General features: G+C 37.4%; 1 protein-coding gene across 7 annotated transcripts in view; it reads left to right on the top strand.

Moving 5' to 3' along the window:
- The window catches only part of NFU1 (NFU1 iron-sulfur cluster scaffold), a 28267-nt gene that overhangs the window by 3122 nt on the left and 9395 nt on the right, over positions 1–15750 (top strand). For 3 of the 7 annotated variants that reach the window (XM_072768689.1, XM_072768690.1, XM_072768687.1), the window contains exons 3-4: positions 6138–6273; positions 11686–11752. The exons of 2 other annotated variants lie outside the window; for them this stretch is intronic. In XM_072768689.1, the coding sequence (XP_072624790.1) occupies positions 6138–6273; positions 11686–11752 (203 nt within the window). The remainder of the gene's footprint in view (positions 1–6137; positions 6274–11685; positions 11753–15750) is intronic. 2 more of the 7 variants (XM_072768691.1, XM_072768692.1) reach the window with 1 other exon arrangement.

The following is a 15750-nucleotide window of genomic DNA, read 5'->3' as shown; positions in this document are numbered from 1 at the left end:
GTGGCTCAGCGGTTTGGCACCTGCCTTTGGCCTGGGGTGCAATCCTGGGATCCCAGGATCGAGTCCCACATCAGGCTCCTGGCATGGAGCCTGCTTCTCCCTCCTCCTGTGTCTCTGCCTCTCTCTCTATGTCTATCATAAATAAATAAATAAATATTAAAAAAAAAAAAAACAAAAGAAAAAGAATCCTGAGCATAGTGTCCAATAGACCCATGAAATCTTAGTATTTTCAATAGCACATCATCTGGAACATTTCTCAGGAAATGATTTCTGAGGACACCGGTGGCTCAACTGGTTGGGCATCTGCCTTTGGCTCAGGTCATGATCCCCGTGTTCTGGGATGGATCCCCACATCAAGGCTCCCTGCTCAGCGGGGAGCCTGCTACTCCCTCTGCCTCTCCCTCTGCCTGCAGTTACCCTGCTTGTGCTCTCTGTCAAATAAATAAATAACATCGTTTTAAAGATTTAAAAAAAAATTTATTCATGAGAGACAGAGAGAGGCAGAGGGAGAAGCAGGCTCCCTGCAGGGAGCCCATTGTGGGACTTGATCCTGGGACCCCAGGGTCATGCCCTGAACCGGAGGCAGATGCTCAACCCCTGAGCCACCCAGGTGCCCCATAAGTAAATAAAATCTTTTTGAGAAAAATGATTTGTGAAATGAAAATGTTATAAAAAGAAGTTACAAGTGGATTTGTTTCAAAAAATCATGTATTTTAAGCTGGTGCCTCCTTATTTTGATAAGAATACACCTAAAATCAGTAAATTTCTGGCTTTCAACCAAGCCTTAGAAAATAGAACTTTCAACGTAGTTTTTTTTTTTGTTTTTGAGTACAAATTAGTTATGAGCTTTGTGACATTTTTCTTGATGTTACGTGCTTTTATTTTCATTAATATTGGAAATAGGTTTGAAAACAGGATTTGAAAATTATTGAAATGTAATCCATGTCATGTGGTTAGGGAACCTTGGGAGCTGTCTCCGTGTGTCTGTCGTGTCTGTGTATAAATGTCTGCTGTGTGTGCTCATGGAGCTGTAAGAGTTTGGATTCAGCTCTGGGACCGTCTCCCATTCCCATTACCACTTTGAACACTTTGTGGCCATACTCTGGCAGGTAGCTGACTCTGGCTAACCACATGAGTTGGACGGAGGTAGAGACCTCACCTTCCCTGTAAACCGGGGGAAGAAGAGGAAAACCTTGCCTGTCTCCTTGAATCATAGAATAAAAATTTAGGCATAAATATTGAGTAGTTCAGCATGTTAAACTACTTTAGTTGGACTGTTTGATTTTGTAGGATGGAATTACGTGGTCATCAGGCTCTTCAAATTGGAAACCCACTGATCTTAGTCTTAGATACTGACCTGAAACACTATTAATGTATATTTTGGGGTGATTTTCTTCCTACCTATTTACCTATTAGTACCAGGCATGATGGGAAAAATTATTTTAGATTAGTTTATTTTGTTATGACCCTTAGGACACTTTCAGGGGCATCCTTCTGGGTGATGGACCAGTGGTGGTTTCTGAAATACCTAATTAAACCCAGCTTAGACTATAATTGGAATGATTTTGTTACTACCTAGTCAAATTACTGTTTTGAAATAATTTTGTTCATTGTCAAAAGAGAAAGTTGATGTTGTGATGTCATATATTTTCTACTTCCAACAGTTTATATAGATGATACTCTCAAATTTTTTTTAAGTTTAAATTTTAAGTTTTTAAAATTCATTTATCTTTTTTAGTAATCTCTACACCCAATGTGGGCCTTGAACTTGTGACCCTGAGATCAATAATTGTATGCTCTTCTCACTGCACCAGCCACACATCCCACATTTACAGTTTTTACCTTCAAGTATTTCTTTTTTTTTCCTTTTTAAATTTAAATTCAATTAATTAACATATAATGTATTACTAGTTTCAGAGGTAGAGGTCCGTGATTCATCAGGGTTATATAACACCCAGTGCTCACTACATCACATGCCCTCCTTAATGCCCATCACCAGGTACCCCATCCCCCATCCACCTCCCCTGCAGCAACCCTCAGTTTGCTTCCTATGATTTCATCTTATCTTACCCCTATGAACCTCTGTTTTATTTCTTAAATTCCACATGAGTGAGATCATATAATTATCTTTCTCTGATTGACTTACTTCACTAAGTGCATTACCCTCTAGTTCCATCCATGTCATTGCAAATGGCAAGATTTCATTCATTATATATGTATAATATATGTCATATATATATATACACACGCACACATATACATACACACAACACACCTCCTCTTTATCCATTCGTCTGTCGTTGGCCATCTGGGCTTTTTCCATAGTCTGGCTCTTGTGGACGTTGCTGCTGTGAACATTGGGGTGCAGGTGCCCCTTTGGGTCACTACATCTGTATCTTTGGGGTAAATCCCCAGCAGTGCAGCTGCTGGGTCGTAGGGCAGCTCTGTGTTCAACTTCTGGAGGCCCCTCCACACTGTTCTCCAGAGTGGCTGCACCAGTTTGCATTCCCACCAACAGTGTAAGAGGCTCCCCTTCTCCACATCCTCCCCAACATCTGTCGTTTCCTGACCTGTTCATTTTAGCCATTCTGACCGCTGTGAGGTGGGATCTCATCGTGGTTTTGATCTGTATTTCCCCGATGCTGAGTGATGTGGAACATTTTTTCATGTGTCTGTTGGCCACGCCTATGTTGTCTTTGGGGAAATGTCTTTCCATGTCTTCTGCCCATGTCTTGACTGGATTACTTGTTATTTGAGTATTGAGTTTGATATGTTCTTTATAGATTTTGGATATAGCCTTTTATCTGATATGTCACTTGCAAACGTTGGTTGTCTTTTGGTTTTGTCGACTGTTTCCTTTGCTGTGCAAAAGCCTTTTATCGTTTGTTTGTTTGTTTGTTTTAAGATTTTCTTTATTTATTCATGAGACACAGAGAGAGGCAGAGACACAGGCAGAAGGGAAGCAGGCTCCCTGCGGGGAGCCCAATGTGAGACTCAATCCCAGGACCCCGGGATCACGACTCGAGCCAAAGGCAGACTCTCAACCACTGAGCCACTCAGTGTCCCAAAAGCTTTTTATCTTGATGAAGTCCCAGTAGTTCATTTTTGACCTTGTTTCTCTTGCCTCTGGAGACGTGTCTAGCAAGAAGTTGGTGTGGGCAAGGTCACAGAGGTTGCTACCTGTGGTGTTCTCCTCTAGGATTTTAATGGGTTTCTCTCACATTTAGATCTTTCATCCATGTTTAGTGTATCTTTGTGTGTGGTGTGAGGAAATGGTCTGGTTCCATTCTCCTGCATGTGGCTGTCCCAATTTTCTCAACACCATTTGTTCAAGAGACTGTCTTTTTTCCAGTGGATCTTCTTTCCTGCTTTGTCGAGTATTTGTTGACCATAGAGTTGAGGGCCCATTTCTGGGATCTTTCTTCTGTTCCATTGATCTATGTGTCTGTTGTTTTGCCAGTACCACACTGTCTTGATGATCACAGCTTTGTAATAGAGCTTGAAGTCTGACATTGTGATACCACCAGCTTTGGTTTTCTTTTCCAACGTTTCTTCAGAGTCTTTTTTTGGTTCTATACAAATTTTAGGATTTTATGTTCCAGCTCTGTGAAAAATGTTGATGTTATTTTGATAGGGATTGCATTGAATGTATAGATTGCCCTAGGTAGCATAGATATTTTAACAATATTTGTTCCAATCCATGAGGATAGAACATTTTTCCATCTCTTTGTGTCTTCCTCAATTTCTTTCATGAGTGTTTTCTCCAGTTTTCTGAGTATAGGTCCTTTGCCTCTTTGGTTAGGTTTATTCCTAGTTACCTTATGGTTTTTGATGTACCTTCAAGTATTTCTAAAAACTTTTCTTTCTGCATGTATAGTTTTATATAAATGAATTGAGGAGAGAAGTGCCATTTAATTCTTCAAATATTGTGGTAAAATGCTTAATGTGTGTGGAGAACTTGGTTACCAATAAATTATTAAGAAAGGCCTCAAGAAATGATTGGTTAGTAGAACCAAGTTAAAAGAACCTCATTGTCTTTATATTTACAGAAATTGCTGGCAGTCTTTTCTTTAATGTTCCATCTGAAAACTTTTTCCCATGTAACAGATTTTCAGAGGAATTTATTCGTCAGAGATAAAAATATTTTAAATCGAGTATCTGGACTTTGAAGTTATCATTTTAAATTTTTCTCTTTTTTAAGATTTGTGTGTTCACCAAGCCACAATTGATACCTTTATAGGACAGAGACTTAAAAATATATGGGACTTAGTTTTAGATGCTGCTTCACCAAGGAAATAATTCAGCATTGGTTAGTTGGCTGCTTGGCAAGTTGCAAAAAAACTACTCTCAGCTGTGAAGTTATAATCTTTTATAATGGGTAAAAAAAACAAACAAACAAACCAAAAAGCCACTTTCATACAAATCACGTTTTGCCAAATTTAATCTCTTTCTAATTTAAAATAAAACTGCTACTGGTTGATATTTTACTATTTTTCTTCAGCTATGATATGAGGATTGTGACAGGATAGGAAAACTGATTTATTTATTTATTTATTTATTTATTAAATTTTTATTTATTTATGATAGTCACAGAGAGAGAAAGAGAGAGAGAGAGAGAGAGGCAGAGACACAGGCAGAGGGAGAAGCAGGCTCCATGCACCGGGAGCCCGACATGGGATTCGATCCCCGGTCTCCAGGATCGCGCCCTGGGCCAAAGGCAGGCGCTAAACCGCTGCACCACCCAGGGATCCCCTGATTTATTAAACATATTTTCCTATTATGCTGGGCACTATGTTGGGTGTGGAGTAGCAGTATGTATTAGTGGTTAAGCAAGTCTATGGTGGGAAATTGGCAGGACTTTAATCCTGTCTCTGTTTCTTAACTAGCTAAGTGACTTAAAGCTTTACTTTCTTTATTTATAAAACAGGGTTAGAATAGTGTTTCCTTGAGAGAATGAAAAGATTAAATGGTGTCATTCACAGAGAGCGCTTAGCACATGATAGCTGCTCAATAAATTAATCTTTTTCAGTATATTGCTCTAAGATGAGAATTGGTTTGGTTTGATTTGGTTAGAAAGTTTATTTTTGTAATAAATAATCAGGACCTGTTTTAAAACTATTAAACCCTAGTACTATCTTTTGTCCTATAAGCTGTTATCATAATAGCAAGGTAGGAAATGGAAGATTCTGTTCTTTCTTTATTCATTTAATGAATTCACTGGCCCTAGAGGAAACAAAGAAGAACCTGTAAAGATAATTTTAAAATATTCCAGAAAGTAATTCACATAGGTTCCCTACATAATTTATTTTATTTTTTAAACATTATTTATATTATTTATTTATTTATTTAGAAGAGTTTTTTTTTTTTTACTCATGAGAGACACAGAGAGAGAGAGGCAGAGACACAGGCAGAGGGAGAAGGAGGCTCCATGCAGGGAGCCCCATGTGGGATTCGATCCCAGGACTCCGGGATCATGCCCTGAGCCAAAGGCAGGTGCTAAACTGTTGAACCACCCAGGTGCCCCTACATGATGATTTATAACGTCACTAAGTCTATACCGTTGGACAAGTTACTTAACTCTAAGCTTCAGTTTCTTCCTTTGTAAAATGGAAAATACGGAGTTTCTTCATATGATCTTTAAAGGCTCAAATACATTTAAAGCACTCAGCCCTGTCTCTGGCAGGTAATAAGCACACACACAAAATATTATTATTGTTATAAATATATCTCTTAAAAAAACAGAAGCACTTTGGAAAGAGGAAAATGTAACATTTTACTGTTTTTAATATCATAGTGATGATTTATGAATATGATAACATTAGTGCTAAGTCCTCAAATAAAAATACGTTGAAGACTCTTGAATGATGATATACCATCCTAGTTAAAAGTAGGATATTGCTAGAGTCTGTTGAGTAACAAAACTAAATAATCAGTATTCGTATAAAATTCAGTGCATTTATCCTAAATGTATCAATAAAGTTCTTTGTTGTCTTTAAAAACTATTTCGTCAGCTTGAGCAATAAAACCTTATTTTCTTTTTTTCTTCTTTTGATTCTTTGAAATGAGCACATCATAGTCCATAAAGTTAACTACTGTTTTTTCTGGAATAACATTTTTTCTTCTTTTTTCTTTTTTAGTGAGACACATGTTTATTCAAACACAAGATACCCCAAATCCCAACAGTTTAAAGTTTATTCCAGGAAAACCAGTTCTTGAGACAAGGACCATGGATTTTCCCACACCAGCTGCAGCATTTCGCTCCCCTCTGGCTAGGTATATTGCTGTTTCTCATTTGTTTTTACCAAGAAACATAAATAACTGACTTTGGGGGTAAGGCAGCCTCATTTAGTGATTGCGTTTTTAGGTGCACTGCACTGTTTTCAGTGTAGAGAATGCTTTATTTTCTTCTCAGGTAAGAGATTTAAGAAAAATAACAGTTGATATTAGGAAACCCTTCTCCTGAAAAGTAATGTATTTGAGAGATCTATAGGGATCCCTGGGTGGCACAGCGGTTTGGTGTCTGCCTTTGGCCCAGGGTGTGATCCTGGAGACCCAGGATCGAATCCCACATCAGGCTCCCGGTGCATGGAGCCTGCTTCTCCCTCTGCCTGTGTCTGTGCCCCTCTCTCTCTCTCTGTGTGTGACTATCATAAATAAATAAAAAATTAAAAAAAAAAAAAAAGATCTATAGCAAGACTAAGATTTTATATTTTCACTTAAAGAAAGTTCATCAAAATGATAACATAAATTTCCATTCTAAATCTTTAAAACTGTTCATAAAAAGAAGTGAAAAGTTCATTTTTTTCTTAAGGATAACTGAATTTTTTGGATGTTTCAAAATGGAGCAGTTTCTAAAATATTCCACTCAGAACTATAAATAATAATAATTATTAGATTTGGCATGATTTTTAAAAAACTGGTCAATTAGACAGTTTTTTTATAATAAATTTATTTTTTATTGGTGTTCAATTTACCAACATACAGAATAACACCCAGTGCCCATCCCATCAAGTGCCCCCCTCAGTGCCCGTCACCCATTCATCCCCACCCCCTGCCCTCCTCCCCTTCCACCACCCCTAGTTCGTTTCCCAGAGTTAGGAGTCTTTATGTTCTGTCTCCCTTTCTGATATTTAGACACAGTTTTTAAATTCACTACATGTTAAATGTAGGTCAGACGATAAAGGACAATAAAATTACTGGAATAAACCTCTTTTTAGTAATAGCTAGAGAAATTATTTGTAATAAGATGTATTAGATCAATCTACATTAATTTACATTAGCCTGATACTGATTGCCAGGGGTATTTGGAAAGTAAATCTTAGATAACTGCTTCTTTATTTTTTATTTTTTATTTATTTTTATTTTTATTTATTTATGATAGTCACACAGAGAGAGAGAGAGAGAGAGGCAGAGACATAGGCAGATGGAGAAGCAGGCTCCATGCACTGGGAGCCCGACGTGGGATTCAATCCCGGGTCTCCAGGATCGCACCCTGGGCCAAAGGCAGGCGCTAAACCGCTGCGCCACCCAGGGATCCCTAGATAACTGCTTCTATACACACAGCCATTTTATATGAAGAGCCAGAAATATATTCATCTCAGGAATTTGAAAATTTTTTTTAATTAAAAAAATTTTTTTAGTAGACTCCATGGCCAGCATGGAACCCAGTGTGGGGCTTGAACTCAGGACCCTGAGACTGAGATCTGAGCAGAGATTAAGAGCCAGCCTCTTAACTGATGGAGCCACCCAGGCTTCCCTTCTAAAATTTCTCCTTAATAAAAATGTGCCTTTCCTTTAACCTACACATGCCACTTCTCATGATATACCTTAGAGCATTTGTTTTTCATACTTTTTTTTTTACAGTCCACAGTAAGAAACATTTTATATTACAAACCAGTATATACATACATGTAGATGAACGTATAATTTGTACATATTCGATGGTACAGTTTTCACCCTGACATTATATATTCTTATTTCCTTTCTTATTTTCTTTATTCTATTCTGTTTTATTATATTCCATAAAATCCAGATCAATACCTAACTGATTTTACAAGTTACTAGTGGAGTTGAAAAACACTGCCTTAAAGAACATCCACATACATATACAAGTTGGTACCACGATGTTCATTGCAGCTTTGTTGGTAATGTTAACGAATTGGAAACAACCTAAATACTCATCAGTAGGAAGAGTTCAATAAACTTCGTTTGTCCATAGTCTGTAGATATTAAAAATGATGAGAAGAACCCTCATTTACTGTCATAGGCTGACCTCTAAGACCCACTGTTAGTGTGCCTGGGTGGCTTAGTCAGTTAAGCGTCTGACTCTTGATTTCAGCTTGGGTCATGATCTCAGGGTTGTGATATTGAGCCCTGCATCAGGCTCTGCACTGGGCATGGAGACTGCTTAAGATTCTCTCTCCCTTTCTCTTTGTCCCTCTGTCCCCATCTCTCTCTCCCTCTCTAAAAAATAAAAAGAAAGAAAAAAAAAAAAGAAAAGAAAGAGACTGTTAAGTGAGGAGAGCATGTTGCAGAACACTGAGTACTGTATGAGTATTATGTATATAAAAACCCAAAACTATACTAACATAAGGTCTGGAAGACTGTATGCCCAAGTGATAACAGTAGATTTGGGGGAGGGGTGGTCAAGAGGCATTTTCAGTTTGTATGAATAGTTTGAAATGTTTACATCAAGAATGAATTTATGTATTTTGTATTTAAAAGGATATAAAAGTGAAAAAGACACTCTGTTCAGTTACAGATTAGCTGGAGCTTATTCCTGTCAGATGTTAGTTGGCAAAAGCCCTTTTCAAATTAGTCTTTTGAAAGCAGCTCATTTCCTGAATTCTCAGAATTTATTATCTTCAGTCAAGCAAAACTAATCTTGTTTTTGTTGTTTTAACAGAGAATGTTTTTACTGTAAGCTAGATGTAAGCTTCCTGAAAACAGAGACCAGTCTGTCTTGCTCATCATTCTAGCTCTAGTGCTTAGTACAGTGTGATATTCAGTAAGTTTTGAAATATTTATTGAATGAATGAGTAACTGAATAAATAAGAATAAACAGTAGTGTATCTTATTTCAGAGAGTCATTTGACCTATTTCTCACTATCCTATATACAAGACAAATTTAAGCACAGTGTAAGTCTGTCTCTAGTGACATGTAAGAGGGCTCTGTAGTATCTGTAATATCTCTGTAGTTGGCATGTGTATTCAATACATTTCTTTATCTGCGACGTTGATAGTGATAGTTACCAGTTTTCAGATGGGAACAATCGCTTCTATGTTAGGTGGCAAAATTCAGAGAAATGTTTAAAAAGTTTCAGTAGGCTAAAAAAAAAAAAAAAGTTTCAGTAGGCTGAAATGATAGGTTAAAGCAAGTCAGCTAAATTCTAACAGGAACAAATACTAAGGCTTGTTATTTAAATTTTTAAAACAAATAGCACAATTGTGGGATAGAAGAATCTGACTTTTTAGTTTGTTATGTTGGATGTGATGCAGTACTCAAAAAAGTCAGTCAAACTTTAAGAGTTTGTCCAGCCCAAGAGCGGCAACAGTCTTTATATTCTGTGTAAGTTAGACTGCATTTGGCATATGTGTTCAGTTCCGGGTATCATATTTTATTTTCGACATTGTAAAAGTTGAAATTGTTCCAAGAAAAGTAACTTAAATGGCAAAGCATGTGTAATCATGTTTGAAACTCCTTTTCAGCTTTTTCTTTCTTTAGGTTCTTTAGAACCTATGTAGTCTTGCCTAAAAGTCCCCATGATATGGCCCAATATTGAGTTGATTCTTCTGTATGGTCCTTTCATTTGAGAAAAAAGCTTTCATAACAGTGCAGGTGTACAGAGCCAGTCAACGGACCTACTTATATATAGGTCTGCTTGGGTTTATTGGATCAATACTATGCAGCCAGGTACCTTGTAACTTCTTGTAGGTTTAATATTGAATTAGAGAACCCAGATGACATTTTTTTAGATAAATTCCTAAATAATTTCAAATTAGTAATTCCAATAATACTCTTACAATGGTAGACAAAGAAAAGGTAAACTGTAACCTTTTTTGGAGTGTGTCAGCTTTTATTCCTAATAAGGGGTAAGGGGATAAGGAAATTGCTCTGGAGTGTAATACTAGGTATGGTACATATACCAGTGATTGGGGAAGGAAGATGTATTTCAAAATCCCTTGTAGGGACTTTCCTTTTTTTTTTTTAATTTTTAAAAAAATTTATTCACGAGAAACAGAGAGAGAGGCAGAGACACAGGCAGAGGGAGAAGCAGGCTCCATTCAGGGAGCCCGACGTGGGACTCGATCCCAGGACTCCAGGATCACGCCCTGGGCTGAAGGCAGCACTGAACCTCTGAGCCCCCCGGGCTGCCCATGTAGGCACTTTCCAAATAATAATCTTCCCCTCCTCCTCTTAGAGGATTTTATTTTTATTCTATTTTATTTTATTTTTATTTTTGTTAATATTTTATTTATTTATTCATAGAGACACAGAGAGAGAGGCAGAGAGAGAAGCAGGCTCCCTGCAGGGAGCCTGACATGGGACTCGATCCAGGGTTTCCAGGATCACGCCCTGGGCTGCAGGCGGCGCTAAACCGCTGCGCCACCGGGGCTGCCCCTCTTAGAGGATTTTAAAAATTAATTTTATTGAGGTATAATTTACATGAAATAAAATTCGTCAATTTTAAGTGTATAGTGCAGAGTTTTTGTTTTTTAAGATTTTATTTATTTATTCATGAGAGAGGGAGAGACACAGGCAGAGGGACAAGCAGGCTCCATGCAGGGAGCCCGATGTGGGACTCGATCCCCGGTCTCCAGGATCACACGCTGGACTGAAGGCAGCGCTAAACTGCTGAGCCACCTGGGCATCCCTAGTCCAGAGTTTTGATAAATATATAAAATTGTGTAACCACCAGTAAAATAAAAATATGCAACATTTTTATCACTGCAGAAATCCCTCATTTCTCTTCCCATAGGATCTTTTTGATTCACTTTCATATGGTGGTAACTATTTTGTTTCAGGGTAATGAATCCCAGCTTTGTTGAGATATAATTGATGTAAAACATTGTGTAAGTTTAAGGTATACAGTGTGCTGACTTGATATACATGTGCCTTGCAAAATGCTTACCACAGTGAAATTAGTTAACACATCTGTCACCCTGGTAACTATTGATCTTTCTGCCATCATAGTTGTATATTTTCTAGAGTTTCATATAAATAGCACCTTACAGTCTTTTGTGTTTGGCTTCTTACATTTAGCCTAATGCTTTTGAGAGCCCTCCTTATTTTTGCATGTTCCAGTAGTTTATTCTTTTTTATTGCTTAGTAGTACTGCATTTTACAGGTACACACAGTCTGTCTGTTCAGTTATTCACTAGCTGATAGACATTTCCAAACGTTCTTTTTGGCTTATAAATAAAGCTGCTATACAGATTTATATACAGGTCTTTGTGGAGCATGTTTTCATTTTTCTTAGGTAAATACCTAAGAGTGGGATTGCTAGATCTTAGGGTAAGAGGATGAAACAAGATTGGCTAGGAGTTGATAATTGTCGGCCATGAATTATTGATGTTGGTGATGATATGTTAAAGGTTCTTTTACTTTTCTGTCTACCTTTGTATGTGTTTAAACTTTTCTATAATAAAGCATTTTATTACCTCTTATTTTTTATTTATTCACAGACAGTTATTTAGGATTGAAGGTGTAAAAAGTGTCTTTTTTGGACCAGATTTCATCACTGTCACAAAGGTAAACATAGGATTATATAAAATAATGTGTCAAGTTCTGTTAATTTTTCCTAACATTCATCTCCAAAATTTTCTTTCTTAGTGTATTTTATACATATTGTTATTAAAAATCTCAAATTGTTTACTTCTTCTATTTTTCCAGTTAATTGTTAAATAGAATTTTCAACTTGAAGTTAACTATAGTCCAAATCCCTCATTTTTTATTTTTTATTTATTTATTTATTTTTTTAAAGATTTTATTTATTTATGAGAGACACACACAGAGAGAGAGACAGAGACAGAAACAGAGACACAGGCAGAGAGAGAAGCAGGCTCCATGCAGGGAACCTGATGTGGGACTTGATCCTGGGTCTCCAGGATCACACCCTGGGCTGAAGGCGGCACTAAACCACCGAGCCACCGGGGCTGCCCAAAAATCCCTCATTTTTTAAAAGAGAAAAACTTGAGCTTCAGAGGATTGAATACAGAATTGTGTCCAGTATTTTATATCCTACAGCAGGGCCAGGACTCAACCTGGGCAGGACTAGAATTTAGGCTCCAAGTATTATTTTTACTAATTCTTTTTTTTTTTTCTTTCATACTTGAGATTTTATTGGTGGTTTTGATATTTTTAGTAGTTCTTAATTTAAAATGATAGAGTAAAAAGAGAAGCAAACAGATATAATCAAACTATGTTTATATATTTGACCAACAGAATGAATGTGTACCTGCTTTCAAAGCAGGCTCTTAAGTCATGGCACATCTGCTGCAGTACTTCAGAACTTCACAGATAGGAGCAGTGGACTGTGGTGTTCTGCAGCACCTGTTAACTTGTGGATGTCAGAAAGTCCGTCTAACCATTCTACCCATTTCCCAACAGCTGAGGTGGTATCCTCTAGAAAAGGCAGTTCCGTTTTTTTTTTTTTTTTTTTAAGATTTATTTATTTATTCATGAGATTCACAGAAAGAGAGGCAGAGACAGAGGCAGAGGGAGAAGCAGGCTCCATGCAGGGAGCCTGACGTGGGACTCGATCCTGGGACCCCAGGATCAATGAGGTCCTGGGCTGAAAGCAGCGCCAAACCGCTGAGCCACCGGGACTGCCCAGGCAGTTCTGTTTTTAAGTCTACTAGATGAATGGGAAATGGACTGTTTAAATTGGAACTATGTTCACTTTTAGGTCTGTTGATTGTGTGTATTGATGGTAAGTGATGATAAGTGATATTGATGTGTATCACTAACTGAATCACTTGTTTAAGATTATGTCAGAATCAAAACTTTTTATGTACTTAAGAAGTTTGAAAGGATTACTCTGAGGTTTTTTTTTTTTTTTTTTTTATATGATAGAGATAGAGAGAGAGAGAGAGAGGCAGAGACACAGGCAGAGGGAGAAGCAGGCTCCATGCACCGGGAGCCCGATGTGGGATTCGATCCCGGATCTCCAGGATCGCGCCCTGGGCCAAAGGCAGGCGCCAAACCGCTGCGCCACCCAGGGATCCCTACTCTGAGTTCTTGATGTACTGATAGAACTGATAAAAGTGGACTGGATCAGTGACGTGTTACAAACAGTCCAGTACAGTATTCTCTTAACAGCTTTCTATGTGTGGAGGAGAATTAGTTTTCCTCCATGGTGGCAGTCCCACTGGCTCTAGTTTTTCCTACAAGTTTCCCAAATGTAAAATGTTTTTCCCTGTTGTTTTAAAGTGTTACCAGCTCTAAATTCTCACAGAGCCCTCCCTTACCCCTATCGGTTGAAGTGGCTCTCCCTCCAGGAGCTCATTGCTCTGTTTATTGTCTTCATTGCACTTATCACTTAGTCACATTTTTTTGGTTGATTTTTATTATGTGTCTTTCCTACATTGGAATGTAAACTCCATAAAGATAGAGATTGCCCATCTTGTTAAGTTCACCTAGAACAATGCCTAGCACATGGTATGCACGTCAAGAAATTTTTGTAGAAAGAAGCAATGACATAAGACTTCATAGACTGAATTTTCAGGCTTTGAGGGGTTTCTGCCAATAGAACTGTGGTGAGTAAATCCGTGATGACCAATCCCACTTGCTTACCAGTGTAGAGACATCTGACCTATCTTTGGTATTCTTCAGTTTGCTTTCTTTGATATTTTTTGAGGGTGAACGAGGACCAATTTTGTTTAATATCTCCAACGTGTCTGGTATGGCATTTACATAACAGAAGTGCTTTACGTATATCATCTAATTTAATTAGGTAAACTAGGTATTCTTGTCTTCGTTTTATAAATGGCAAATTATGTGTTTATTTTATTTACTTTTTATTTTTATTTTTTTTTAATATTTATTTATTTATTTATTCAGAGAGAGAGGCAGAGACACAGGCAGAGGGAGAAGCAGGCTCCATGCAGGGAGCCTGACATGGGACTCGATCCTGGGTCTCCAGGATCACACCCCCGGCTGCAGGTGGCGCTAAACTGCTGCGCCACCGGGGCTGCCCTATGTGTTTATGTTAAAATAACAAGATTTTTTTTTTTTTTTTTTTTTTAGTCCTTTTAAATACAGCCTATGGCATGTAAAAATTTTTTAGATGAAAATGTGAGTGTGTCTTACAGAGTTGTTTTTTTTCTTTGACTTGATTTTGGTAAGTCAGCTTTTATTTCCTTCCTTATTCATAATTTAATTACTCTTTCTGGAATGTTTCCAGCCCCACTATTTTTTCTTAAGTAAAATAGCATAACTAATAAATAATAATTTAAGTTAGGGCATATATTGAAATTTAACAGGTAGAATAGTGATTTGTTTTCTTTCAGTTACCTTTTGTAAGCACTATTTCATCTACCTGATACCTTCAGCTATTACCTGTTTCCTTTTCTGATTTATAATTGATAATTCAGAGACTTTTTATATATAATTTGTTATTAAAATGAATATTCTATGTTTTTTACAGGTATATTCATAAAAATGAGTATTTTATATATAATTTGTTAAAAATGAATTATTTATTTCTTTAGCAGAGTACAGACAGTTTTCTATTTTTCTATCCTTTGAAATAACTTTAATAATTCCAATTTTTTTTAAGTAAGGTCTGTGTCCAACATGGGGCTTGAACCCATGACCCCAAGATCAAGAGTCATGTTTTACTGACTGAACCAGCAGGCACTCCTGTTACTTTTTTCTAAATGAGTAAATGTGTTTGAAGCTTATGTACTGCCTTTTTTTCTCATTCAGATAACTTTGGAATATTTTTCTTTTTTTTTTATTACCACTATTTTCCTACTCAGTAGAGCCCCTACTTCCTGAAGATCTGAAGCCCTCTGATCCATATTCCCAATAAGTTACTAAAGTGTTATCCAGAACCAGTTCCTATTCCCAGTCACTAAGGCACTCACTAGTTTTGCTCTTGTATCCATAGAAGTGCTCATTTATCTTGTCTTCTGAATACCATGTCTAAATCGTTTTTTTTTTTTTTAAGATTTTATTTATTTGAGAGAAAGAGCGAGCATGCACATGAGTAGAGAGAGAATCTCAAGCTGTGAACTGAGCACAGAGCCCGACATGGTATTTGATGCCAGGACCCCGAGATCATGACCTGAGCTGAAATCAAGAGTCTAATTTAAAAAAAAAAAAAAATGCTTAAAATTAAAAAAAAAAAAAATGTTTAAGGGATCCCTGGGTGGTGCAGCGGTTTAGCGCCTGCCTTTGGCCCAGGGCGCGATCCTGGAGACTTGGGATCGAATCCCACGTCAGGCTCCCGGTGCATGGAGCCTGCTTCTCCCTCTGCCTATGTCTCTGCCTCTCTCTCTCTGTGTGACTATCATAAATAAATTAAAAATTTAAAAAAAAAAAGAAATCAAGAGTCAGATGCTCAAATGACTGAGCTATCCAGGCACCCTGAATTGGGTTCTTTTTTTTTTTTTTTTTTATTCAGTCTATTCATTTATTCATTCTTTCAATGTATTTATTGAGCACTCTTGTGTGCATGCTGGTAACTGAAGACACAGTGACCCCAAAGGCATGATACCTGCACTTTACGGTCTAGGGAGTCTAAT

This window comes from Canis lupus, chromosome 11 (assembly GCF_048164855.1).
Source record: "Canis lupus baileyi chromosome 11, mCanLup2.hap1, whole genome shotgun sequence".
Classification (NCBI taxonomy): Eukaryota; Metazoa; Chordata; class Mammalia; order Carnivora; family Canidae; genus Canis; species Canis lupus.
This window is presented reverse-complemented; position numbering and strand designations above follow the sequence as displayed.